Raw genomic sequence first — 25,749 nt, forward strand, 5'->3', positions numbered from 1 at the left:
AAAATGGCTGCCAATAAACGTTGATGAATGGTAGCCCAGGCAATGCTCATAGGAAACACGGTGATGCAGGAAGCTTACGAAGTCCTCAAAATGGCTGCCGAATATTGTATACAAATGTTAGCCAAGGCAACGTTGCTGGAAGGCCTCTAAAATGGGTGCCAGAATAGTGTTTACCTATGTAACAAAGGCAACGCTTAAAAACGGATTAATGTATCGTGTCACCACCAACAACAAAAAATAACAGTGTATGCATAAAGCGCCTCCAATAAAAACAAAGCTTACTGCAAGAAAGTCAGCACGTAGATCTCGCCGATCTACCCCAAATGCTCAGGTTGCAGAGAAACGTAGAGAATCACCAGGCTGTCAGTTGGTTCCCTCCTCCTCGCGGCACAGCGAGTCGCCAACCCCACTCCTGGTACCAAAATGTGGTATGGGGTGCCGTGCACGGCAAGTGGAAAGAGAGACACTGGTTGATGTGAGGGAAAAGATTTATTGAGTCTCCGGAGGAAACCTATGACAACATGGCAGCTTGCGGCTCCAGGAACAATGGCCAACTGATCAGCCACTGAAGTTCCAGAACCCGATCACAGTCAACAATGAAAGTTGATTACATGTATGGGTTCCATACAGTAACATAAAAATAGGACTTACATAACATACTACAATGTCCTAACCGCGTACCTCATTGGCCCCCCACCCAGCCCTTACTTAAACCCAATACCTACTTGCAATAATAAAGTGGGCAACAGGAATACAACTCAAGCCTTCATTTTGACAGGGCACATGTTCTGGAGGTCACCTCATAATGAGGCCAATTATTTTACTGACTTATTGAGTCTAAATGAGGGTTCCGCCATAGAAATAAGGACTGCTGAGTGGCTCTATAGCGTTCACTTTGGGTAGCAGTTCTGAGTACGATTTTGTTAAGGAAATTGAAATGTGTTATTATCAGGTGCTTGAGTACAAATGTTTTGTCGGCCCTACAATGCTTAGTTTGCAAAAAAAGAAAAAGGCTAGTATTGGCAAAGGCTTTTCATTAGTGCTGCCCAATCTTTTGGCTTTGCCAATATGTTTTGATGGTACTGCAGCAAAAAGAAAAATAATACTTGCTTACCAATGTAGAATAATACTGCAAAAACAAAAATAAAAATCCACCATACGTGATGATGTATACCTATACATGCTTCACCACACATGCAACAAATTGTGCCATGAGGCAGCAGTATTTTTTTTAAAACTCTTGATTTCCTCTTTCCACCATATTTCAAGACCGGCACCATGGTGCACATGAATGCTCTTACAGATAGTCTGAAAAGCATCAGCAATGCAGAAAAATGTGGAAAATGCCAGGCTCTGCCCAGGCCATGCTCCAAAGGGATTGTGTGTTTCTTAACTGTGATGATTAAATATGGTTACTTCAGTGAATTTGAAATTCTTGCTGAACAGAGAGTTGGGAAATTTGGTGTGAACCTCACGGGCAGACTAAACAAGTTTTCTGTAATCAGTCCACGATTTGATGTGCAACTGAAGAATTTAGAAAAGTGGCAGAAAATGTGTTGATAAAAACACAACAGGTGTGGTGCATACTGTGGTACATTATTCCTTAGTGACTTGGCTGGCTTCCCTGACGAGAAGACTCAGTTCTCTTAAGGATGATAATCCCCAGAGACCAATCTTTTTGGAAGAGGAAGCCTCACACACATTATGTGTCATGCTACATCATAGGCAACCTCTCCTCACCCTAGTAGGATCACACCACTAGGGCGTGACTCAACCTCCTGAGACAGAGGGAATTTTTAGATAATCTACTACTGGATGACAAGGGATCCAGATAAAAAGAAACATATCTAGAGATGCCCAATCTTAAGGGACTGGCCTAGTCACCATTTCAAGCAGTCAAAAATAATCACAAGGGGAATCCTACCATCACCCTTAAGAGAAATTAGTCTGTGGTCAGGGAAGCCAGTCAAAACACTAAGGGATAACATCCTACAGTAGCCACCGCACCTGTTATGTTTTTCTTTGAAGCTTTGGGAGGACATGCAAAGTTTTCCCCCTCTCTATTTTTGTGATTATAGCAAAACAATCTGTTGCCATCCCATAAGTTAAGATACATTGTCCTCACAACGTCAGCTGTCATTATGAACCCCGAAGAAGCTGGGTGAAAACAAAGGGGAGGCAAAATCCAGGGATTCCTTTTCTAAAATGTAAAAAGGCAGACTAACAAATTGTAAAACAGAAAAAAAACTTTGGCATTACTGTTCCAAGATGACAGATGCCAATCAATCTTGGAGCAATAAATTAAAGAGAAATGCGTGCAACTGTATTTAAGGAAAAGGAGATATCGTGCAACAAATTACAAATGCTGGCCCATCAAAAATTATTTTTTAAAATTTAAAATACAGTCAGGAATGGCGGAGGGAGCATGGTGAAGTGGGTGGGGATATGCAAGCTACCGCTGTGGCAGGAGCAAAAAGAGAAGCAGTGAAGGAGCTGCAGGGTAGAGAAAATATGTGGAAGTGGAGAGGGGACAAATAAAACAAGCATTGGCAAAGCCAATAGGTCTTGCCTAACAAGAGCTATTGGCTTTGGCAATGTGTTTTGCCATGTTCTACATCAGTGTGGCTGCTGTTCAGCATGGCTATAGAACAGTGGTGTGGAGTGTTGTAGAGTGGGGTGGGGGAGAAGAGTGTTGTAGAGTGGCGTATGGGGAGTGGAGTGTTGTAGAGTTGAGTGGAGAAGTATAGAGTTTGTTTATTCAGTGGCAGGGAGTGTTATGGCATGGAGTGGTGAGGTGTGGAATAGGGTGGAGTGGGTTCGAGTGGACTGAGGTTGTGGGTAGATTTGATAGAAGTTGAGTAGTGTGGACTGAATGAAGTAGGGTTTATTGGAGTTGGGTCAATTGAAATGGAATGAGGTGGATTGGAGTTGGGTGATTAGACTGGATTAGGGTTGGTGGACTGAACTGAAGTTGGAGGACTAGGGTAGGGTGGAATGGATAGGGGTGGAGTGGGGTGGACTGGATTGAATGGGGTGGTTTTATGTGGGGGAATTGGAGTGGGGTGGATTAGACTGGATGGAGTGGGAAGGATTGGAGTGGACTTGGGTGGGGTGGATTGGACTGGCGTGGATTGAACTGGGGTTAAGTGGATGGATTGTAGTGGGGTGGGGTGGGGTGGATTAGATTGGGTGGAGTGTGGTGGATTGGACTAGAGTGGGATGGATTGGACTAGAGTGGAGTTGGGTGGACTGAGAGGCGAAGTGGGGTGGATTGGAGTGGGGTTGACTGATTGAATTGGGGTGGGGTAAAATGGAGTGGGGTGGATGGGAGTGGGGTAGATTGGACTGGAGTGGGGTGGATTGGGGTAGGGTGAGTTGGATTGGGGTGGATTGAGCTGGCTCAGGGTGGGCTGGAGTCAGGTGAATTGGACTGGAGTGGGGTGGATTTGACTGGAGTGGAGTGAATTGGACTGGAGTGGGGTGATTGGACTGGAGTGGACTGGAGTTAGATGGAATTAAGTGGCTTGGAATGGAGTGGGGTGAATTGGATTGAGTGGAGTGAACTGGATTGGGGTGGATTGATTTGGGTTGAATTGTGTGATTGGAGTGGGTTAGGGAAGGGTGGGGTAGACAAGAGTTTTGTAGGGTGGATTGGAATGGAATGAATATTTTTTTGGAGTGGGGTGGATTGGATTAGAGTGGACTGGATTTGAGTAGGGTGGATTGGACTGGAGTGGGGTAAACTGAACCGTAGTGGGTTGGGCTGGATTGGAGTGGGGGTGGGGTGCATAGGAATGGAGCGGGGTTGGGTGGATTGAGTTGGGTGGATTGGACTGGGGGAATTGGATTGGATTGGTGTGGGATAGATTGGATTGGTGTGGGTTGGAATGGATTGGATCAAGGTGGTTTGGAATGGGGTGGGTTGAACAGGAGTGGGGTGGATTAAGGTGGAATATATCGGATTGGAGTGGGATGGGTTAAGGTGTATTTGATTGGAGTGGGATGGACTGGAGTGGATTGGAGTGGGGTGGACTGAACTGATCTGGGGTGATGCTGATTGGAGTGGGGTGGATTGGGGTACAATGGGGTGGATTGGTGTAGACTGAATTGGTGTGGAGTGGGGTGGATTGAAGTAGAGTGGCTAGGATTGGGCGAGAGTGGGGTGGATTGGCTTGTTTTGGATCGGAGTGTGGCAGACTGTTTTGGACTGGAGTAAGGCAGGTTGGAGTGGGGCAGAATGTTTTGTTTTACAGTGGGGCAGATTGGAGTGGAGAAGATCGTTTTGGATTGGAGTGGGCGCAGATTGTTTTAGGGCACATTGCTTTGGATAAGAGTGGGGCAGACTGGAATGAGGACGATTAATATGGATTGGAGTGAGGAATATTGGAGGCAGGTTGGAGTGAAGCAGATTGTTTTGGATTGGAGTGGGCAGATTTTTGGAATGGGGTGGGGCTGATTGTTGTGAACTGGAGTGAGGCTGATTGTTTTGGATTGCTGTATTGGAGTGAGGTGGATTGTTTTGGATTGAAGAGGTAGATTGGAGTGGTTGGGTTGTACTTGGCATGTGGTGGATTGGGATAGAGTGGGCTGGACTGGACTGGAGTGTGGTGGATTGGACTGAAGTGTGGCTGATTGGAGTGGGCAGATTGTTTTGCCGTGGGGGAAATTGTTTTGGATTGGAGTGGGGTGGATTGAAGTGGTGCAGATTGTTTTGGATTGGAGTGGGGTAGATTGGAGTGAGTCAGAATGGTTTGGATTGGAGTGGGGCAGATTGCTTTGGATTGGACTGTGTCAGGTTGGAGTGGGGCAGATTGTTTTGGATTAGAGTGGGGCTGATTGTGTTGGATTGCTGTATGAAGTGGGGTAGTTTTTTTGGATTGGAGTAGGGCAGATTGTTTTGGATTGGAGTGGGGCAAATTGGAGTGAGGTGGGGTAGGAGGATTGGAGTGTGGTGGAGTGGAGTAGATTTGGGGTGAATGGTTTGAATTTTAGTGGGGAAGATTGGATTGGAGTGGGTTGGATTGAGGCTTACTACACGATTATGTGTTAAATTATAATTTCGAAAATTACACATAAGAAAGAAACAATGTTGCTTTGCAATATTTAGAACAAGATAACTTTTGAGAATAGCGCCCAGGAGCAAAAACAAAACATAAGTGCAAAGTGAGAAAAGAAGACTTGGCAAAATGAAAAAAAAGTTAACTTTCGAAAATGCAACTTTTCAGTTTTTTTGTCCTTCTGGGCACATTTTGCCAGTCACACGACTTCAGTTTGCAGGGCACTAGAAGTAAAAAAAAAACAATTCGCAATTGTGTTTTCCCTGCTAGGCACGTGTTTGCTAGTGACACGCTGTAAAGTTTGCAGGGAACTAGAAGATAATGAAGAAAATAGTACCTCAGTCACGGCGGATGCAGTGGACGGCACTGATTAAATTGAATCAATCAGTACTTGGGCCCTGCTCCACATATGAAAACGGATTTGACAATATTGTCTTCAGTGATGAATTACGAGGCTGTAAAGAACAGTGCCACACAAGTCAACAAATAGTAAGCCATGGGCGAACTTGAAGCCATTTTCTAACTACAACAGCATCTCGCTAGCGATATGCATGCGCTAGTGCATGCTATCACAGGCTCGACCATAAAAAGAAGAAGGAAATTCCTTAAATAGGAAGGAAGCAAATAAAACTGAAAAAAAATCCATTGAATTGTATGTACTGGGCTGTCCTGGGCCCACTGTAAGAATTAGCAAAGTACAGAAAAGGTCTTCGATCATAGATAGCCAAAAGATGACTAAAAGCGAGACCTAAAAATAGTGAAGGGACCCAAAGTTTTTGTTAGGACTAAAAGCAAAACCTAAAAATAGTGTGGGGTTTTTGGTCAGGACTGGAGAAAGTTGCCCACACTGGTGAATCCTGGGGTTTCCAAGTACCAAGGTACCTACTCTTCCTTCCATCTCATGCCTCCTTCTTCCACCACTATACCCTTTCTATCTGTTTATCTCACTCTTGCAGATTCTTTCTCATCTGTGCTTTCTCCTCTTGTCACTTGTTTTCTATGATTCTCTTCCGCCTGCTGGCTCAGTTTCCTGCCTGTGTCAACCAAGGATGATGAAAAATAAGTCCCAGACCTAAGAAACTGTGTCAGTGCTCACCACCTGCAGCCACTGCCACAAAGTAAGTTAGCACTGTCCATGAGAAGGATTTGGCCGTTGTTGAACCTTACTTTACTATTAGGGCATACATTTTGGCGGTCCCCTTCAGGTCAGTGTTTCTGTGCGCCAGTTGAAAACCCTCTCTTCCCAGTCTTGTTTTTCTACATTTAGCAAGTAATTGTAGATGTAACTGCATTTATGTACCACTTACTAACCCAATGAGGTACTAAAGCACTTTACGCTGGGCCGACCATTGCTCCAGAACCCAAGTTAAGGGTTAATCCAGTTTAATTGGTTATTGTTAGATAATGCAATTAGTATTTGGTGCACAGCATTCAATCCACAGCGGTTATGTGATTTCGTCCACTTGGTTATTGGGGTCCATAGATGTGGTGGAAGAGGTTACGTCTTAGGTTGAAGGGGCATGGCTCACAAGCATTACAATAGAGGAGATGTGATCTTCCATATGATATGAGATGCGGGCAGTTTTCAGAAATACAGTCATATAGAGTAAGGCAAACATGCATGTGACTGAAAAGGTTCTGCTCATAGAGAAGAGGCATGCAGAGAATATGAAGGAGAGGATCATTTGAAAGAGAAGAGGCAAGGGGAAATGTTAAGTAAAGAACAGATTTCATGCTGGTTTAAGAAATATTGAGGTTGATTTTGAGACAGTTTGCAATTTGAGAAGACAAGGCTGTAGAAAGTATTAACATAATTTGTATGTAAAGATAGTGAATTATTATGTACTTCTGAATCAGTCAAACTGTCTATCTACTCTGTGGCTCCCGCTAGACCACGGCTCCAGCAAGGTGAGCTGAAGTAATGGCTGGATGCACATTCTAATAAACATCAATAACTTTAGCATGTGTGTAAGGAAATGCCTCTGTGGCATGGTTACCCCCTTACCTTTTGCCTTTGCTGATGCTAAGTTTTGATTGAAAGGTTGCTGGGACCCTGCTAACCAGGCCCCAGCACCAGTGTTCTTTCCCTAAAATGTACCTTTGTTTCCACAATCGGCACAACCCTGCCACTCAGATAAGTCCCTTGTAACTGGTACCCCTGGTACCAAGGGCCCTGATGCCAGGGAAGGTCTCTAAGGGCTGCAGTATGTCTTATGCCACCCGGGAACCCCTCACACAGCACATGCACACTACCTCACAGCTTGTGTGTGCTGGTGGGGAGAAAAAGACTAAGTCGACATGGCACTCCCCTCAGAGTGCCATGCCAACCTCACATATCCTGTGGCATAGGTAAGTCACCCCTCTAGCAGGCCTTGCAGCCCTAAGGCAGGGTGCACTATACCACAGGTGAGGGCATATGTGCATGAGCACTATGCCCCTACATTGTCTAAGCAAAACCTTAGTCATTGTAAGTGCAGGGTAGCCATAAGAGTATATGGTCTGGGAGTTTGTCAAACACGAACTCCACAGTTCCATAATGGCTACACTGAAATCTGGGAAGTTTGGTATTAAACTTCTCAGCACAATAAATGCACACTGATGCCAGTGTGCAATTTATTGTAACATGCACCTAGAGGGCATCTTAGAGATGCCCCCTGAATACCAATCCAACTTCTAGTGTAGGCTGACCAGTTTCTGCTAGCCTGCCACACACCAGACATGTCGCTGGCCACATGGGGAGAATGCTCTGTGGCCAGGAACAAAGCCTGTACTGGGTGGAGGTGCCTCATACCTCCCCCTGCAGGAACTGTAACACCTGGCGGTGAGCCTCAAAGGCTCACCCCTTTTGTTACAACGCCCCACGGCATCCCAGCTAGTGGAGATGCCCACCCCTCTGGCCACTGTCCCCACTTTTGGCGGTAAGGCTGGAGGAGATACTGAGAAAAACAAGGAGGAGCCACTCACCAGTCAGGACAGCCCCTAAGGTGTCCTGAGCTGAGCTGACCACTGCCTTTAGGAATCCTCCATCTTGAGTTTGGAGGATTCCCCCAATAGGATTAGGTATGTGCCCCCCCCCCCACAGGGAGGAGGCACAAAGACGGTGTAGCCATTGGCTACTGCCCTCCCAGACCTAAACACACCCCTAAATTCAGTATTTAGGGGCACCCCAGATCCCAGGAAATCAGATTCCTGCAACCTGAAGAAACAAGGAGAACTGCTGACCTACAAGCCTGCAGAGAAGGAGGAGGACGACAACTGCTTTGGCCCCAGCCCTACCGGCCTGTCACTAACTTTGAAAAACTGCAACCTGCGACGCATCCGTCAGGGGCCAGCAACCTCTGAAGCCTAAGAGGACTGCCCTGGACTAAAGGACCAAGAAACTCCAGTGAGCAGCGGCCCTGCTCAAAACCAGCTATTTCTTTGCAACAAAGAAGCATCTTTCAAAGACTGCACGTTTCCCGCCGGAAGCATGAGACTTCACACTCTGCACCCGACGCCCCCGGCTCGGGATCCAGAGAACAAACACCACATGGAGGACTCCCCGGCGACTGCGAGCCCGTGAGTAGCCAGAGGCGACCCACCTGAGCCCCCACAGCAGCACCTGCAGAGAGAATCCAGAGGCTTCCCCTGACCGCGAGTGCCTGTAACAAGGGACCTGACGCCTGCAACCAGCACTGCACCGCAGCCCCAAGGACCTGAAGGAACCGAACTTCAGCGCAGGAGTGACCCCCAGGCGACCCTCTGCCTAGCCCAGGTGGTGGCTGTCCCGAGAAGCCAACCCAGCGCCTGCCTGCACCGCTAGAGTGACCCCCGGGTCCCTCCATTGAAAGCTATACAAAACCCGACACCTGCTTTGCACACTGCACCCAGCCGCCCCTGTGCAGCTGAGGGTGTGTTTTGTGTGCCTACTTCTGTCCCCCCCAGTGCTCTACAAAACCCCCCTGGTCTACCCCCTGAGGATGCAGGTACTTACCTGCTGGCAGACTGGAACTGGAGCACCCCTGTTCTCCATAGACGCCTATGTGTTTTGGGCACCTCTTTGACCTCTGCACCTGCCCGGCTCTGAGCTGCTGGCGTGGTAACTTTGGGGTTGTTGAAGTAAGCCTCAGCAAGACCTACTAGTGCAAGGGGTTCGCCCTTCTCTGCACAAAGTCCTCAGACCATATAGGAAGAAGTTGGCACAGAAACGGAAATAAAAGACAAAGTTTATTAAACCTCATGAGGTGGTAGTACAGTTCAAACAGCACCCTTCGGTAATGTTTGAAGTAGCACACTGAACTAAGAGAGCATGCTCCTTTTATACCCACACAGGGGCTAAAGGAAGGTGGTACAATTATAGAAGCAAGACTTACATACATGTAAGGTCATATGGAAATGCACAGTCGACAGGTAGGAGGGGCTAACAGTTTCAAGGATTAGTTGACACATTACTGTCTGTTACTGATTACTAACAGCTGCAGATCTTACTGGGCATGTGTGAAAGTGGGAGATGCTAAATATAACTTGTCACTAGACAGATTTTCAAGAGTAGTTAACAGAAAGGTAGGACAGAGCACATGGCGAGCACATGGCAGAGAAAATGGCTGCCATGAATACAAAATGGATTCCGCCAAATGTTCACAATAGTTGCTAAATACAAGATGTCTGATGCTAATGCTTAATCTAATCGCTATTAAGTTACAACAGACGACCCTTTCAGCATTAGCTGAAGACATTCGTCTTTCTGGGATAATCTAAATATTCATCTTCTATATTTATGCTCATAATTTCAGCTATTTCCTTATCTAACATATTTTGTGCTTTCATTTCTGTAATATTTCTTTTGGTAGGCATACAAGCAGTAATACATATGGAGCAGAACATTGGACCACACAGAATACAGATACAGCATGTGAAAAACATTGCAATCATTACACACAGGAAAGTCAGTAGTTTTCAGCCCCAAGTGGAAATAAGAGCCCAAAACCATCCAGAAAAAGTCCAAGTACCAGTCTCTGTGTGGATTTCTGCAGCAATTTTATGCAATTTAGATATTGCATCATATACTGAAGGTGAGTGATCTGGAATAAAAACACAGCAACTACTACCGATGATGCGACATGCACCACCTCGATCAGCTAATATCACATCTAGTACCATACGATTTTGGAGCGCTACAATCCTCACAATTTGGAGCTCCTTGGTAATATTCCCAAGTGCCAGAGCTGCCTGATTGGTAACAGCTTCCACAACCCTAGTCAGTCGTCTCACTTTCCTACTGTTTAACGCAGCACCCACAAAGGAGAACAACCCTAAATTAAAATCAACATATTGTTGCAGGCTAGTATCCGTTTGGTCTACCTCATTTGTACTTATTGTCCTTTTATATCTGTTTTTAATGATGTCATTGAACAGTTTAAAATCTCGGTGATATGATGCAGGGGCCAAAAACACAGGGGGTAATAGAAAAGATACATAACACATACCTGACCACCCAACAGGTAGTTGGTAATATCCATAGTTACCACAAACAAAATATGTATTATGTGAAGCTGTAAAGCTACTATTATTTACACCCTCAATAGTTAAAATCAAGGTACAATTGCTTATCCCTACTGGAATTCGCCCAATGCTACGTATACATAAATCTGCTTAGTTTTTGTAACAGAAATCACAAATTATTCTTTCTTGTCAGAGTCTCTTATATTTGTGAAGACATATGGTATTGAAACATTGTCCAGTTGATACTCTTCCCATTCCCATTTAGTTCCTTTGGCTTGGGGATACCCATCTTTGTCTTGGTAGCATACTTTATTAAGGCGAAAAAGAAGTCCGCCCTCTGTACGTTTTCCAGATGCAAACAAAAGCGTATACCAAGCTTGACAAGAACCATTGTGTGAAAAAGGAAGAGGAATGAAAGGTGTTCCTCCTTTCTTTTGATGCGCAGGTATCATTCCACATACCCAACAGTTAGTATTATTTGTCGCATTATGAGTATGATGCAACATCTAAATGAAAGTATTAATGAAGTATGATTGACGGTGCTTCTGCTCCTGATAGGGAAGCGTAAAGTAATAGTGATCCTCTGGTACTGGAGTAGTGGCAACAAAAAACTCACGAGCAGGAGCCTTCTTTTCAACAAACCAGGTGATTATTGCTATAACCACCAAGACAACAACAAACCCCATAGTACTAATGATCAGTTTGTTATTCATTTTAGCAACAGTGATAATCGACCCCTTCAGAAATTAATTAAAAACAATTGTTGGAGCTCTTATTCCTGGGCAGCTGCTGATTTCTTCACCACAGGCCAAGACAGGTGTCACTACTCTAATGCATGGCTTATCCCCCCCCCCTTGCCACATTGGCTCTCCGTTTCACTAACCCAGGGCAGTAGCTCAACCAGTTTTCTCCAGCACTACGGGGACTTTCTTCGGTCTCAAATTATATCACAACACTCCAGAAATTGTATGGTCCGGGAAGACCTCTGCAGATTTGTCAGGTGATATAGCACGGCCTTTCTCCGTAGTCAAAATCTCTTGATGGTCGGTCAGCACAGCAGGTTCCACCAAGGTAGGTAGCACTCTCTTGCAGTGAGTACTATGGACCCAATTATTTCGGTTCGTCACTCGAACTGCTGTCCTTGTCGCAAGGAGCACCTGTTCTGGGCCTCGCCACCTTGGTTCCAAGCTGCTTGATCTTTCAAAGGACTTAATCATCACCTGGTCACCAGATTCATGGCCTTCACCTGTAGATCTGTCAGGACGTGCTTCTCGAACCTGTTGATGAATAGAAACCAAATTGTCGGTTAACTGTGACAAATAATCATTCATCAGGACACAAGGTACATCATATACAGAATTTGGCTTAGGAACTCCCCAAATGTTCATTGGTCTTCCAAACACCACTTCGTAAGGACTAAGGCCGATTCGAGAGTGTGGCCCTGACCTAATAGACAATAATGCCAACGGTAATGCATCCGGCCAAGTTAAGGATGTGGAAGCCTGTATCTTTGCTAACTTCAGCTTCAAAGTAGCATTATACCTTTCCACCAAACCCTGCTGATTGTGGGTGAAAAACCGCATGGAACTTCTGTTTGATCCTTAATCCTTTCAGGACATACTTAATAACTTCCCCAACAAAATGAGGTCCGTTATCATTCCATAAAAGTCTGCAAACACCAAACCTAGGGAAAAATTCCTTCAAAAGCACCTTCGCTGTGGTAATGGCAGTATTATCCTTTGTGGGGTACGCCTCTATCCATTTACTGAAGGCACATACCACCACCAAGACATACTTTAAATTGTTGCAGCGTTCAAGCTGAATATAATCCATTTGTAGAACTTCAAAAGGTGCAGTTGGTTTAGCAAACCCTCCCGCAGGAGTATGTGTCCCTTTTCCAGGATTGTATTGTAAACAGATCAAACAAGACTGTACTACTCTCTTAGCTGTACTGGAAATTTCTGGATGCTCCCAAACTTGCATAAGCAACTTTGTTATTGTTGAAGCTCCAACATGTGCCAGCCCATGTGCCATCTGAACCATAGGTTGTACAAAAGCTATAGGCAATTTCCATTAATCCATCTGCTTATTCCGCCAACAGCCCTCATCATCCAATTCTCCTTCTTCAGACCATTGCTCACGTTCTTTCACAGAAGCAGATTTCTGTATATCTAATAGGTCTTGTCTAGCATTATGCCAACGTTCAGCTTGTGACTTTACCACATACATAGAAGTAGTACTTCGCTGCATCGCAGTCTCATGTGCTAAGCGGTCCGCAAGGGCATTACCTTGCCCTATCTTATCGGTCACTTTCTTTTGTGCACTACATTTCACAATAGCTAGTTTCTTTGGATATGTCAATGCAGTCAAGAGGTTATGCACTAATTCTCCGTGCATTATCTGCATCCTGTGGGATGTGAGAAAGCCTCTCTCCTTCCAAAGCAAACCAAAATCATGAGCCACTCCAAAAGCATAACGGCTGTCTGTATAAATGTTCACACATAAGTCAGTACTAAGCTCACATGCTTGTGTCAAAGCTATTAGTTCAGCTGCTTGAGCTGACTTCTGTGGTATACGAGCTGTCTCCACTACCGTGTGTATTGTGGTGATTGCATATGCAGCTGAGGTTGTACCGTCTGGCAACTTCAAACAAGACCCATCAACCCACAATTCCCCTTCTACATCTGGAAGGGGCGTATCTTGTAAATCAATACAACCCTTTGTCTGTTCTTTGGTAAGGAATATGCAATCATGTGTTTCTTGTGACTGAGGCTGAGTCACCGGATATGGCAACAAAGTGGCTGGATTTAGTGTTGCACATCTCTTCAGTGTAATGTGAGGAGCCAGCAATGTCAATTCATATCCTGTCAGGCGAGCGCTAGTTAAATGTTGGGTCTTTGTTTGATTTAAAAGAGCATCAAGAGCATGGGGTACTAACACCAACAGCTTATGGACAAAACTATCCCTTCACTCTGACATATTGACAAAGCTGTTGCGGCAACTGAACGAAAACACCCAGGCAACGCTTGAGCGACAGGATCAAGTACTGCTGAAAAATATGCACAGGGACGCTGCTTATCGCCATGTGTCTGCACTAAAACTGACAATGCACATCCATCTTTCTCATGTACGTAAAGTGCAAAACGCTTCATGTAATCTGGAGTACCTAACACTAGTGCTGAACAAAGGGCTTGTCGTAGCTGCCGGAAAGCAGTCTCACATTCATCTGTCCATGGGAGGGGCATTGGAGTATCTTTAGTCAAAAGTGCTAGGAAAGGTTTGACAATGTGTGAAAACCCTAATATCCATTGCCTACAAAAAGAAGTAAGACCAAGGAATGCACAAACATCTTTCTGAGTAGAGAGTACTGGTGTGTCTACAATTGCTTGAATACGATCTGATGTAAGTGCACGGCCCTCCTTAGACAAAAGGTGACCTAAATAGGTTACCTTTGGTCTACAATATTGCAATTTCTTTCGTGACACTTTATGATGGTGTGTAGCAAGAAAAGAAAGTAAGGACAAAGTGCACTTTTCACATTGCTCAGGGGTATCAGTTGCCAACAAAATATCATCAACATATTGTATGAGAGCCACACCTTCAGGCAAAACAAAAGAATCAAGTTTTCGTTTTAACGCTTGACTATAAATACTAGGACTCTCAGTATAGCCTTGAGGAACTCTGCAAAATCTATATGATTGTTTATTCAAAGTAAAACCAAACAACTGTCGGCTGTCAGGATGAATAGGGATCGAAAAGAAAGCATTCTTCAAGTCTATCACAGAGAACGTAGTTGCTGTCGGGGGAACCAAAGTAAGAAGTGTTGTGATGTCAGATACCACAAGATATTGTGGTACCACAATCTTATTGACTTCTCGTAAATCAATAATGAATTGGTAAATCCTAGCATCAGTATCCTTTTTCAGAATAGGAAGAATCGGACTGTTACAAACATTATACGGAACTTCCTCAACAACTCCAACTGCAATAAGATCATGCACAATTCGTGTGAGTGCTTTTTTGCCCTCCTGTGAAATTTGGCGTGGCAATACAGCTCCCTCCTTGACACTAATATGTACCGGTGGAATAATCATTTGTCCCACATCAGTATCTGAAGTAGCCCACAAAGTACTATGGAGTGAAGCTAATGCAATATCCTCTTTAACAAGACAAACTCTTTCCATCACAGGATGATTATCATTTAAAATAACACGCACCCCTTCAGGAGAGCATCGTATTGTAACCCTGAAATACTTGAGCATATCAAGACCCACAATATTGTCTGGTGCATTTGGAGAAAGCAAAAATAGACATGGAGCACTCAATTTATCAACATGGAATGCAAGTGGTTGTGACAATGGGCTAGGGGAAGGTGTTCCATCGAAACCTATCGATGTAATGGTTAAGCCAAACAGGGGAGCCCTTGGAATCAATTGTTTAGACAAGGCGCTACGAGTAGCTCCTGTATCAACCAGAAAATGATCAGTAGAACCCAAAACATGTGATGTAACATAGGGACCCCTCTGATCTACTGGAACTTCAACTGATTCCTTACCCCATCCTAGGCAATCCTATGCATAAGCAGAATCTTGGAAATCAGGCTGCACATGGTTAGACATCTTGTATTGGTTCCGTCTATCAAAAGTGTTAAACCCATCCTGCCCTCGTACATTAGCATCAACCTTAGCATGATCATTCGTGCTTCTTCTAGGCCCTGAATATCCTGAGCGATTTCTCATTTGTCCCCGACCACCTGAACACTGCTGAACACGTAGTGCTGGACAATCGGCAGCCCAATGCCCAAACTTCTTACAATACGCACACTGATCAACAGACAAATTCGAACGAGTGTAAGAAGAACCATAAGATCCACGTCCACCTCTATCACTACCTCTAAAAGGCGGACCATAAGCTTGAGCCAACATAACCTTCGTCTTTAATTCTTTAATCTTTTTATCCTCGCTACCTTTTGCTTCTAATTCCTGAAATTCATAATACTGAGCCATAGTCAAAAGAGAAACCGGAGTAGAGGTAGTCCATGAACTTTCACTAGCTTTTAGACGACTAGCTATTCCTGGTAACAGATTTGCAACATATTTATCGACAAACAAATGTCTGCCTGTATCATCTGACAATAACTGGCCGCTAAAATCATGAAATGCTTCTTCAAAGCGTGTAAAGAAATCAGAGACCGATTCATCTGCCTTTTGCTTACAAGACGCTAAAACAGTCCAATCTATCTTTTTAGGGGGAATAATCGTTTTTAACTTACCTAATATGGCTGCGGGAAGATCTAGAATCAACTGATATGGCTTTTTCGCAGGTTCCCTATACCCATCCATCTGTTCTAATTCTTTCCATGATGCCCCAAAAACTACACGATCATCAATTTTACGAACAGTTCTCCACATGTCTGGCGGTAATATGAATCCGAAAAATAAATCAATGTCAGCAAAAGTCATAGTACAAGAACTAATTGCTCCCTCAACTTCCTCATAAAAGGCGGCTGGATTTTTCCGCGGGTCAGGTAATGCTGTTTTAAGTGCCATTACATCTGCCCTATTCCAAGGAGTATACACCCAATTATAAATAAAATAACCCTTAGCATCAACAGAAGTTTTATCATCACTTGTACCCAATCCTTTAGGAGGAACATACAAAGGCGCGGCCTCCTGCATTGGTTTCACGTGAACTATCATAGTCTTATCTCTTCCGAAGATGGAAGCTTGCACCCCGCCGGTCTGAGATGTCCGTGCAACTACGTCCAGGGCCCTTTTCTCCTCTTGCAAACGGACTGCCACAACACATAATTTCATCAAACGCCTGATTGCATCAGCCACCTGGGAGAAAACAAAAAGACCATCATGCATTTGCTTATGATCAGCTGCTACATCATCGGGCTCTAACTCATCAGAATATTTCCGATATAGTTCAATAACTTCTGTGCCAAATGCCTCAGTAAAATATAGCTGCTCCTTTTCCGTCCACCCTTTCATGTTGTCTAAAAGTCCAGAAGCAGGGACAACGCTGCGAATTGTTTTACGAGCAATAGATCTAAGCTCAGACGCACGGTCAGCAGGCAACTTAGAGCGACTGTCTTGTATCTTCTGTTGCTCCGAACCGGAGACCTTAGCTAACTCATGAGGGGCAGAAGAAACGACATACGGAGGTGGAGGGCGATCTAGTAACAAAAAATCATTGTGTGGTTTATTAAGGATAGGATAGAGAGGTTGCCTAATGGTGTATTGGCCAGTTACCTGTAATTTACGTTCTTTCTCTTCTAGCTCCTTTAAGTCATTTATTTCTTTCTTTCTCATTTCCAATGCTTTCACATATACAGTCTTCCGCTGCTCTTTCTCAAGCAAGGCTTGCTCACGCTTCACTCATCCACGCACTTCTTTCTCCCACATTCGTACACAGTCAAACATATCTTGCCTAGACTTTCGCTTACACATACATTGTTCCACATACTCAATCTTTTGCAAATAAATTACCCATGCATAGGCCAATGTAACTCAGGATCCGCACGAGTGTATTTATTCCATAATGTGCTGTACATTATAGAAGAAAGACCATGTTTAACATACATATCCCTATTGGGCGTCCCCTCTGGGGGTGCCGGTTGCGATTTTTCCAGTCTCAAATTGGTACCATTACAAAAGCAACACATCCTACGAAGTGCGCTAAAAACAGGCATGCCAAAAATAGTGCAAAATATGCAATATTATAATCAAAGTAGCACTTAAGGTGCCGTTCAAATCAAAATTAAATTGGAGAAAATTCTCCTCATTACCTGCCTATATAAATTGCAATTTATATATCAATTCAAAGGACACAAATTGACTAGTCACCCAAAACACGAGAGCCACAGTAAGTAGTGCTAAACTTCATTACCAAACAAAGGCATCAAAACCCACAGCAAGTGCCGTAAAACGGCTCTTACCAATCACAGGGTGTCCAGGTTCCAACTGCCAAGTTCTAAAATGGACCAAGTGGTGACTGCATGACGAATGAACAAAAAGGATCTCAGTCGAGGACCGGCGCCACCTGGATGGACAAATCAGAAAGAAGGGAAAAACGCCGTGGTTGACAAGACTCGGGTCTCCTCAGGCATTGATTGTCCGCAGCGAGATCCCAATCCTTCGTTGCGACCAATCCGTTGGGCGTCCGAGTCACCGATGAGTCCCTGTTCGGGCGCCAATTTGTTGAAGTAAGCCTCAGCAAGGCCTACTAGTGCAAGGGGTTCGCCCTTCTCTGCACAAAGTCCTCAGACCATATAGGAAGAAGTTGGCACAGAAACTGAAATAAAAGACAAAGTTTATTAAACCTCATGAGGTGGTACCAGAGTTCAAACAGCACCCTTCGGTAATGTTTGAAGTAGCACACTGAACTAAGAGAGCATGCTCCTTTTATACCCACACAGGGGCTAAAGGAAGGTGGTACAATTATAGAAGCAAGACTTACATACATGTAAGGTCATATGGAAATGCACAGTCGACAGGTAGGAGGGGCTAATAGTTTCAAGGACTAGTTTACACATTACTGTCTGTTACTGATTACTAACAGCTGCAGATCTTACTGGGCATGTGCGAAAGTGGGAGATGCTAAATATAACTTGTCACTAGACAGATTTTCAAGAGTAGTTAACAGAAAGGTAGGACAGAGCACATGGCGAGCACAAGGCAGAGAAAATGGTTGCCATGAATACAAAATGGATTCCGCCAAATGTTCACAATAGTTGCTAAATACAAGATGTCTTCTGCTAATGCTTAATCTAATCGCTATTAAGTTACAACAGGGTTGCCTTGAACCCCCAACGGTGGGCTGCCTATGCCCCAGGACTGAGACTTGTAAGTGTTTTACTTACCTCTTAATATAACCCTTACTTACCTCTCCCCAGGAACTGTTGATTTTTGCGCTGTGTCCACTTTGAAATTAGCTTACTGCCATTTTTTAAAAGACTGTATATGATATTGCTTTTATTCAAAGTTCCTAAAGTATCTAAGTGAAGTACCTTGCATTGAAAGTGTTTACTGCAAATCTTGAACCTGTGGTTCTTAAAATAAACTAAGAAAATATATTTTTCTATATAAAAACCTATTGGCCTGGAGTAAGTCTTTTGAGTGTGTGTGATTGCCTGTGTGTGTACAACAAATGCTTAACACTAACCTCGGATAAGCCTACTGCTCGACCCCAATACCACAAAATAGAGCATTAGACTTATCTAATTTTGCCACTATCTTACCTCTAAAGGGAAGCCTTGGACTCTGTGCACACTATTTCTTTGAAATAGTATATACAGAGCCAACGTCCTACAATGTGCTTGAAGGAAGCAGTAACCTCATGGTCATAGCAATGTGAGACATTAAATGGGTAAATAATGCTAACAGTGAAAAGGAGATTCTGCAAATGCTGGAGTGGATGTCTGAAAATATTTATCCTGAAGGGTAGCTAATGGTATTAATTACAAGAAGCAAAGCAGGATCATTTTAGATACCACCTAGTAGTAGCAGGGACAACTTCCCCAGACAGGGGAAGTGTTTCTCCTTCATTACTGATGCTGGAGGGTGGAGACCCAGACACCTATGTGAGGCCATAGTGACTAGATTCCCTCTAGAAATTAAATAAAGACTTAGGAAGGAGCTGAGATTAAGTTCACTGAAGCACAGCCCTTTGGTGGGTAGCAAGTGGTGGGTTGGATTGCAGACTCACCTTTTGGTGAGGTCCAACCTTTTGTCTTTCTTGATTATAGGCAAATGCAGGGACCTCACACCTCTTTGTGCACGATCCAGGCTGGAGACTACCCTTCTGTGAGGGGCATCACTATAGACAGGCTGGGTCTGGAGAACAGTCAGGAAAGGACATGTACAGTGTTTACAAAAACAAGTATACAAACCTGAGGGGCTTTTATTTTTTGCCAAATGGTGCCACCCAGGCTTGGTACGGAAGCATGCAATTTGACGTGTTTTTTGAGGACACAATAATTGTGTACCTGATTTCCCCCCTCTGCAACACTACAACACGCAGTCCAATAGTTAAATATTTTCATTCATAGGTTGCAACTGCTTAGCCACCTTTTTAGGAGACCCTCGTCTTTTGCAGCGTCCCATTACCAACCCACTTAATGTTAGTTTTAGAATGAAAGGTGCACAGCAGGGCTTTGTTCTCTTGGGCACGGGCACGAACAAAACAATAGGAATACTATGTAGAGTATATCACGATGCGAGGCACGTTATTGACACTAAGGAGCATATTTACAAGAAAGTGGCACTTTGATCCCGATGCGCTACTTTTCTTACGTCACCCCCGCCTTAACGACACCATGATTGTGCCGTACATACAATATGGTGCACCATGATGCTCGTTAGGACAATAGCTTCAAAACTTTGGACGCTATTGTGACGTTTTACTGCAATAGAGTCAAACATTTTAATGCTAGTGCAGCAAAGCACAGGGAGGCTCATTGATTAAAATGGGTGTGGCATTTTAATGTCTACGTTGAGCAGGCGTTCAAAATTATGGAAAGAATGGCACAGTGAAATGTTGTAACTTTCACTGTGCCATTTTTTTGGGCCTCCCTCAGCTGGAACGCCCCCTTTACATACATTTTGCCTGGCACAGGCATAGTGTGGCAAAAGGGTTTACAAAGTGGCACAATGCAAGTATTGTGCCACTTTGTAAATTAGGTGCGGAATAATGGCCTTGTTAACGCCACCTTAGTATACAAATAAATGATGCTAGGGCTGCGCAAGGTGGTGCTAGGGTCTTGTAAGTATGCCTCTAAGAATTGTGGGTTACATATAAAGCGACAGGCAGGTAAACACCGCAAAGCACAGTGCGCATAGATGCAGGAGAAAAGAATATATGGGACAATGTCACAGCTTTAAAGATGAGTGTGTAGATTTTCAGGTTTGTTTCTTATGAGCTACTCCCATGGATAAAGGTACTACGAAATTTGAATAGTCAGATGGCTGACGTACAAGTAGGTGAAGGATGCCACAACATAGTATAATCTGCAAGCATGAACTAACACGACAAAGGATGGTGCTGTGCATAGAGTCCCTCCAGCAATCAGAGGAAGGATAATGTGTCACTGTGCCATTTTGCTTCTATGAATACCCACATTTGCTGTTCTAATTGAATCCCACCACAGGCAATGTCAACGTGATTTGATTAGATTGCTGTAATAAATTAATTGATTGCAGAAAACAAGTTAAAAAGAAATTATGCAAGCACTGAGATGGTGGTCAGGACTGGCGATTCCCTCTGACTGTCTCGGTCATGCCCAGCATTCACCTGACATCCTCACCCCGACAAAATGTCTTTGGAAGATCCTCCGTTGGCTCAGATGTGACCCATATTTTGGCATAAAAAGGCCTGATTTATGAAGAGTTTGCACTGGTTTAAATTACAGGACTATCGTACGCCGGGATAAACAATTTTAAGGACGTGTTATATTTGTAAATCAGGCATACAACTACTCCACGAAATCTTTCTTTTCTGAGATTACAGCATAAAATTCGGGCTACTCGTGAGTTCTCATTTTAAGATCATTAATAGCATTTATTTTAGTCTCTGGGATAAACTACCCTGCGCATTTAGCAATTGCAGAACACAGTGACCTGTCCATGGAGAGAGAACACACCACTCCAGTCCAGGCTACACTGCGCTGATGCCCTGTTCACCAGTAAATCACTCTGCGTAATCCAGAGAGCAGCCCGTGCCATAAGTAACCTTTCCTTCAATAGAGGTTTCACTGTCGGCGCTCCAACTTCTCATTTTCTATCTCTGCCAGTGTTGGTCTCCGAGTTTCTACATTTAGGAGATAAAGAACTAGCGATAGATACGCCTTGGTTCAAGCAGGTGCACAAAAGAACAAGATGGTCCAACCTCAGTAAGACAGAGATCTTTTTTGCCTTTTTGCAGCAACTGAAAACGGTGTTTCGCAACTATTGTGCACCAAAGCCTAATGGTGGTATGGTGACTTTCCAATTTTATGGCCCAGATTTAAGAGGGCCTAGCGCCATTCCGACGCCACATTAACGTCATTTTGTTTACACTAAAGTGCCGTTGGAATGCCAAAAAACACTGTGCCATGTTTACAAAGTGGTGCAATGCATGCATTGCGCCACTTTGTAACCCCTTGCGTCACATTATGCCTGCACCAGGCATAATGCATGCAAGGGGGGCATTCTGGTGCTAGAATGGGTGAAGAAATGGCACAAAGAAATCGAAAAGATTTCTCTTTGTCATTTTTATCGACATTTTTAACGCCTGCGCAGAGCAGGCGTTAAAGGCATGCTCCAATTGTTTTCAATGGGCCTCTGGGTGCTTTACAGGATTATCGTCAAAAAAATTTACGCAAATCCTGCAAAGCGCTAGACTAGCGTAAATAATTATGACACTAGTACCCCTGACCACCACCATGGTGCGCCGTATATTAAATACAGTGCACACATGGTGGCGTTAGGGAGGCACTAAGGATTTCCAGAAAAGTGCCCTACTGCAGCACCACTTTTCATAAATCAACCCCTGTGCTTTTATCGCCAGCAGGATAAGTGGTGACAGATGCTCCTCAAATTCAAACAATACAACATTCAAATTGGACAATACAACATACCTTGAAATCAACACACTGTCTGTCCTTCACAAGACAGACTGATGTCTGCAGTATCTCAGGGTTTCCAAATTCACTGTAAAATGGGTGTTGAGACTTAGAAAATTATATTGTGTACCCATTTATGGTTGTTCATATATGCAAGCAAGTCTAAATTCGTGAGAATATGTCAAATTTTAAACATACATTTTCCCTCTGACAATGTAGAAATGTTCGACATTCTCCATAATAAAAAAAAATACCAACCCTCCAACTCACCCTGAAGTTGACTACGAAGTCTGCTTGAAGATTCCTCAAACTCATTGTTCCATTTTATTTAAAAACTCCTCTTCGATGTAATGCTAATTTATCTTTAGCGGTGGAACAACTTGCTTTTTAATGTAGCTTTTTGCAGATAGAAAGAAAAATGCAAGTTGGCCACACCGAGATTCAAATTAGTGACTTTCACAAATCTTCTCAAAAGTTGCCTTATTCCACAGTCCTATACTAAAGGTTTACTGGATCTAATGACAAGGCTTGTGCTGCTTGATGATTGTGCTGCTTGATAATGGCTGTAAACTGCTCTTTCGACGCCACCACGAGAGACCACAAGAGGATGGCAGACTGCCACAAAAGATATAAAGATACACTTGTTGCTGGAGGAGGAAGAGCATCTAAATGGTAAATGGCGATTCCAAAAATTCTTACACTCGAAACTGTACAGTGGTACCTTACAGCAGCCAGGGCCAAAAAGCTCAAGCTTGCAACTCGCATGAAGCCACTCAGCTTTACTAAAACTTATCAAAGCAATTTTTTTCTAGCATGGGCGGGGCTGCATACAGTGGGAAGCTTTGTGAAGGGAGCAAAACTAAAATGCAATGTATCAAAGTGCATTGTGAGTCACACTTGTCATTGCCACTTACACTGGACACGTTGTGAGTCTGTGAGAATCGCAAGTCACTGATATTTAGTAAGGATTTAGGTCCGCCCTGTAAACTGTAAGGGGCACATTCACAAGAAAGTGGTGCATCAGTCCCGATGCGCCACCTTTCTTGCGTTGCCCCTGCCCCACCTAGAGACACCATGCTTGTGCCACATTTACAATACGGCGCACAATGGCGGTCGTTAGTACAATAGCTTCAAAGATTTTTATGCAATTGTGGTTCTTTGCAGCACTAGCGTTAAATTTTTTGATGCTAGTGCAGCAAAGCACAGGAGGCCTATTGATTAAAATGGGTGCGTCATTTTAACGCCTGCTCTGAGCAGGAGTTAAAAATTACGGAAAAAATGGCACAGTGAAATGTTGTAAATTTCACTTGACCATTTTTTCTGGCCTCCCTGTGTCTGAACACCCCCTTACCTACAATATGCCTGGTGGAGGCATAATGTCATACAAGGGTTTACAATGTGGTGCACTGCAAGCTTTGCGCCACTTTGTAAATATCGCGGGGGAGGGAAGGCCTCCTTAACGATGCCTTAGCGTAAAAAACATTATGCAAGGGCGGCACAAGGTGGCGCTAGGGACTTGTAAATATGCTCCTTAGTTGGTTAATGACTATTCCTGTCAACTGATAATCATTCATAAAGCGCAAATGAGGTTCTAGTTGTGAGACAGTATTATGCTTTTGCTTTTCATCATTACCGTCAGGGTCATAGGAAATGCCAATATCTCGACTTACACATGCTTAACTTAAACAAGTAAACATTTTGCAAAAATATGTGTTGATTGTGCTTTAAACATTGACAGCCTGAAGTGGTAGGCTGGCAGCAACAGAGAAGAAGGCAGCCACGGTGGAGAATGTTTAAACTGCAGCACGTTTGACTGTTTATTTATGTCAAACACCTATGCAGTACAGCTGGAATCAGAGGCAGTCAAAGGAGCTGATACAAGCAGAAGTGGTGCAATCGTAAAACCTCTACCCACACAAACTGGGTTTGCTGGTTCAGTTTATTAGGGCCTGATTTAGGTCTTGACGGATGGGATAGTCCGTCACCAACGTGACGGATATCCCTTCCACCATATTACAACCCCCAGAGGATAGAATGGATTTGTAATACGGAGGGCAGGATATCCGTCACGTTTGTGACAGAGTATTGCCCCCTCCAACTTCTAAATCAGGCCCTTAGTTCTTGATTTCCGCCTAAGATACCTACCTGTAGTGTGCATGTGTTCTCCTCTAAGGTCTGTGGGTTGATGGCTCCATAGTCCAGGCACTAGAGGACAGAAAGAAGCTAAACTTAGATGTGCAGTGTACACTGCTCTAGTGTCCACTTTGTAATCCCACTGCCGCACAGTCAATAAGTCCACAGAAGTACTTTGAGCCTGGAGCCTGCGCATAGGTTCATCATAACACGTGCTGATGCGCTGTGTAGGGTCCAGTGCTCAGTTTCCTGACTGCAGCCTCTATTACTTTAGCCCCGCCCTTTCACAACTCATCACAGGGTCTGATAGTGTCATTGAGTCTTTTTGACCCCCCCCTTTATCACAATGTGATGACTTTTGTGAGGTTGGGGGTATCATAATGACTCCAGTCCCTAACTGACATGTAGCTCCAGGCACTACAGGGGTGAAGCCTGAGTCACACGTAGCAAACTTTACCTTTCCATCATAAAGGGATGGAGCTTAGTGCCGGAGTCTAGGTCTTTGCTGGACTGAGGATCTCACAGACCTTAGAATTGTGAAATCATCAGCATGGACAATGGTGAATGATGGCAACTTGAGCTGTTAACTGCATATCAGTAAATGAGAATAAGTCAGTGCAGTTGAGAAGAAAGCACGTCTCACTTGTAAGTGTTAAAGTGCTGTGTCAGCAATTTATTAGCATGTTTATTTGTAATGGTTATTTTTTTAAATGTTGAGACCAAACAAATTAAGGGAGAAAATAGAGAGGGTGAACCCAGACGCCCATGTTGACATGCCAAAACTGATTTTGAATAATTAAAATATCCTCCCTTGTTTTACGCTCACTTGCTTGTGCAGGAGCCGCTTTTATAAGTTTGTTGCAGTTTACTGACCCCTAGAGTTAACTTTCAGCAGCTGAAACCTGCTGAAATTTAACATGGTAAAAAGGCCCAGAAAATGCCAGGACAGGCAGATTTTGGTGAGGTGAGCACCTAAACCCGCTTTTTAGGTCCAATTCTGCAGGCCTTAAGTTGGAATTGATGATAATTACCACATCTATAACATTTTTATCAGATGTCAGTAAATGCAATAATTAGTGCATGTCCTAACTGGACCACTCATCATTCAGGCCTGAGTGTACTTTCAGGCCTGAACAGGCAATGATTATATTTTGCCCTTGCCAGTCAGAGGAAACTACATCTGCTCCAGGACAGTATGTGACGACTGGTAGGCTGCACTTATTCTGGGGGTTAAATACCAACCAGGGAAAGGGGAAGGAAAGGTTGGTTAAACTTTCTTAGCATCCTACGGTTTGTTCCGCAGGTCAAGTTTTCTTGCCTTGAGGAGCATCACACTCAAGGGGAGGGCAATCAATGTCAGGATAATTATCAAGTATTTATCAATTCATTGAGTCTAGCCAGATGTCTGGACGGTGAGCTGTGTTTGTCTAACAGATGTGTTTGTCTACTTAATCCTATCCTTTTCTCTCGCAG

The 25,749-nt window shown here is 43.9% G+C and overlaps 1 protein-coding gene across 1 annotated transcript; it reads left to right on the forward strand.

Moving 5' to 3' along the window:
- Nucleotides 1–1,278: 1,278 nt before the first annotated feature.
- On the forward strand, nt 1,279–2,165 carry LOC138260754 (small ribosomal subunit protein uS8-like). Its single transcript, XM_069209221.1, has 2 exons — nt 1,279–1,551; nt 2,085–2,165. The coding sequence occupies exons 1-2, from the start codon at nt 1,279–1,281 to the stop codon at nt 2,163–2,165; spliced, it is 354 nt and encodes a 117-aa protein (XP_069065322.1).
- The last annotated feature ends 23,584 nt before the right edge of the window (nt 2,166–25,749 follow it).

The sequence above is a fragment of the Pleurodeles waltl genome, chromosome 10, assembly GCF_031143425.1.
Source record: "Pleurodeles waltl isolate 20211129_DDA chromosome 10, aPleWal1.hap1.20221129, whole genome shotgun sequence".
In the NCBI taxonomy this organism is placed as follows: Eukaryota; Metazoa; Chordata; class Amphibia; order Caudata; family Salamandridae; genus Pleurodeles; species Pleurodeles waltl.

Excerpts from the sequence above, each read along its gene's own strand:
- LOC138260754 (XM_069209221.1), top strand. The coding sequence starts at position 1,279 with ATGGTGCACATGAATGCTCTTACAGATAGTCTGAAAAGCATCAGCAAT. Across the intron at positions 1,552-2,084 it reads ATTTAGAAAAGTGGCAGAAA|AATCTGTTGCCATCCCATAA; the intron begins ATGTGTTGATAA and ends TTATAGCAAAAC.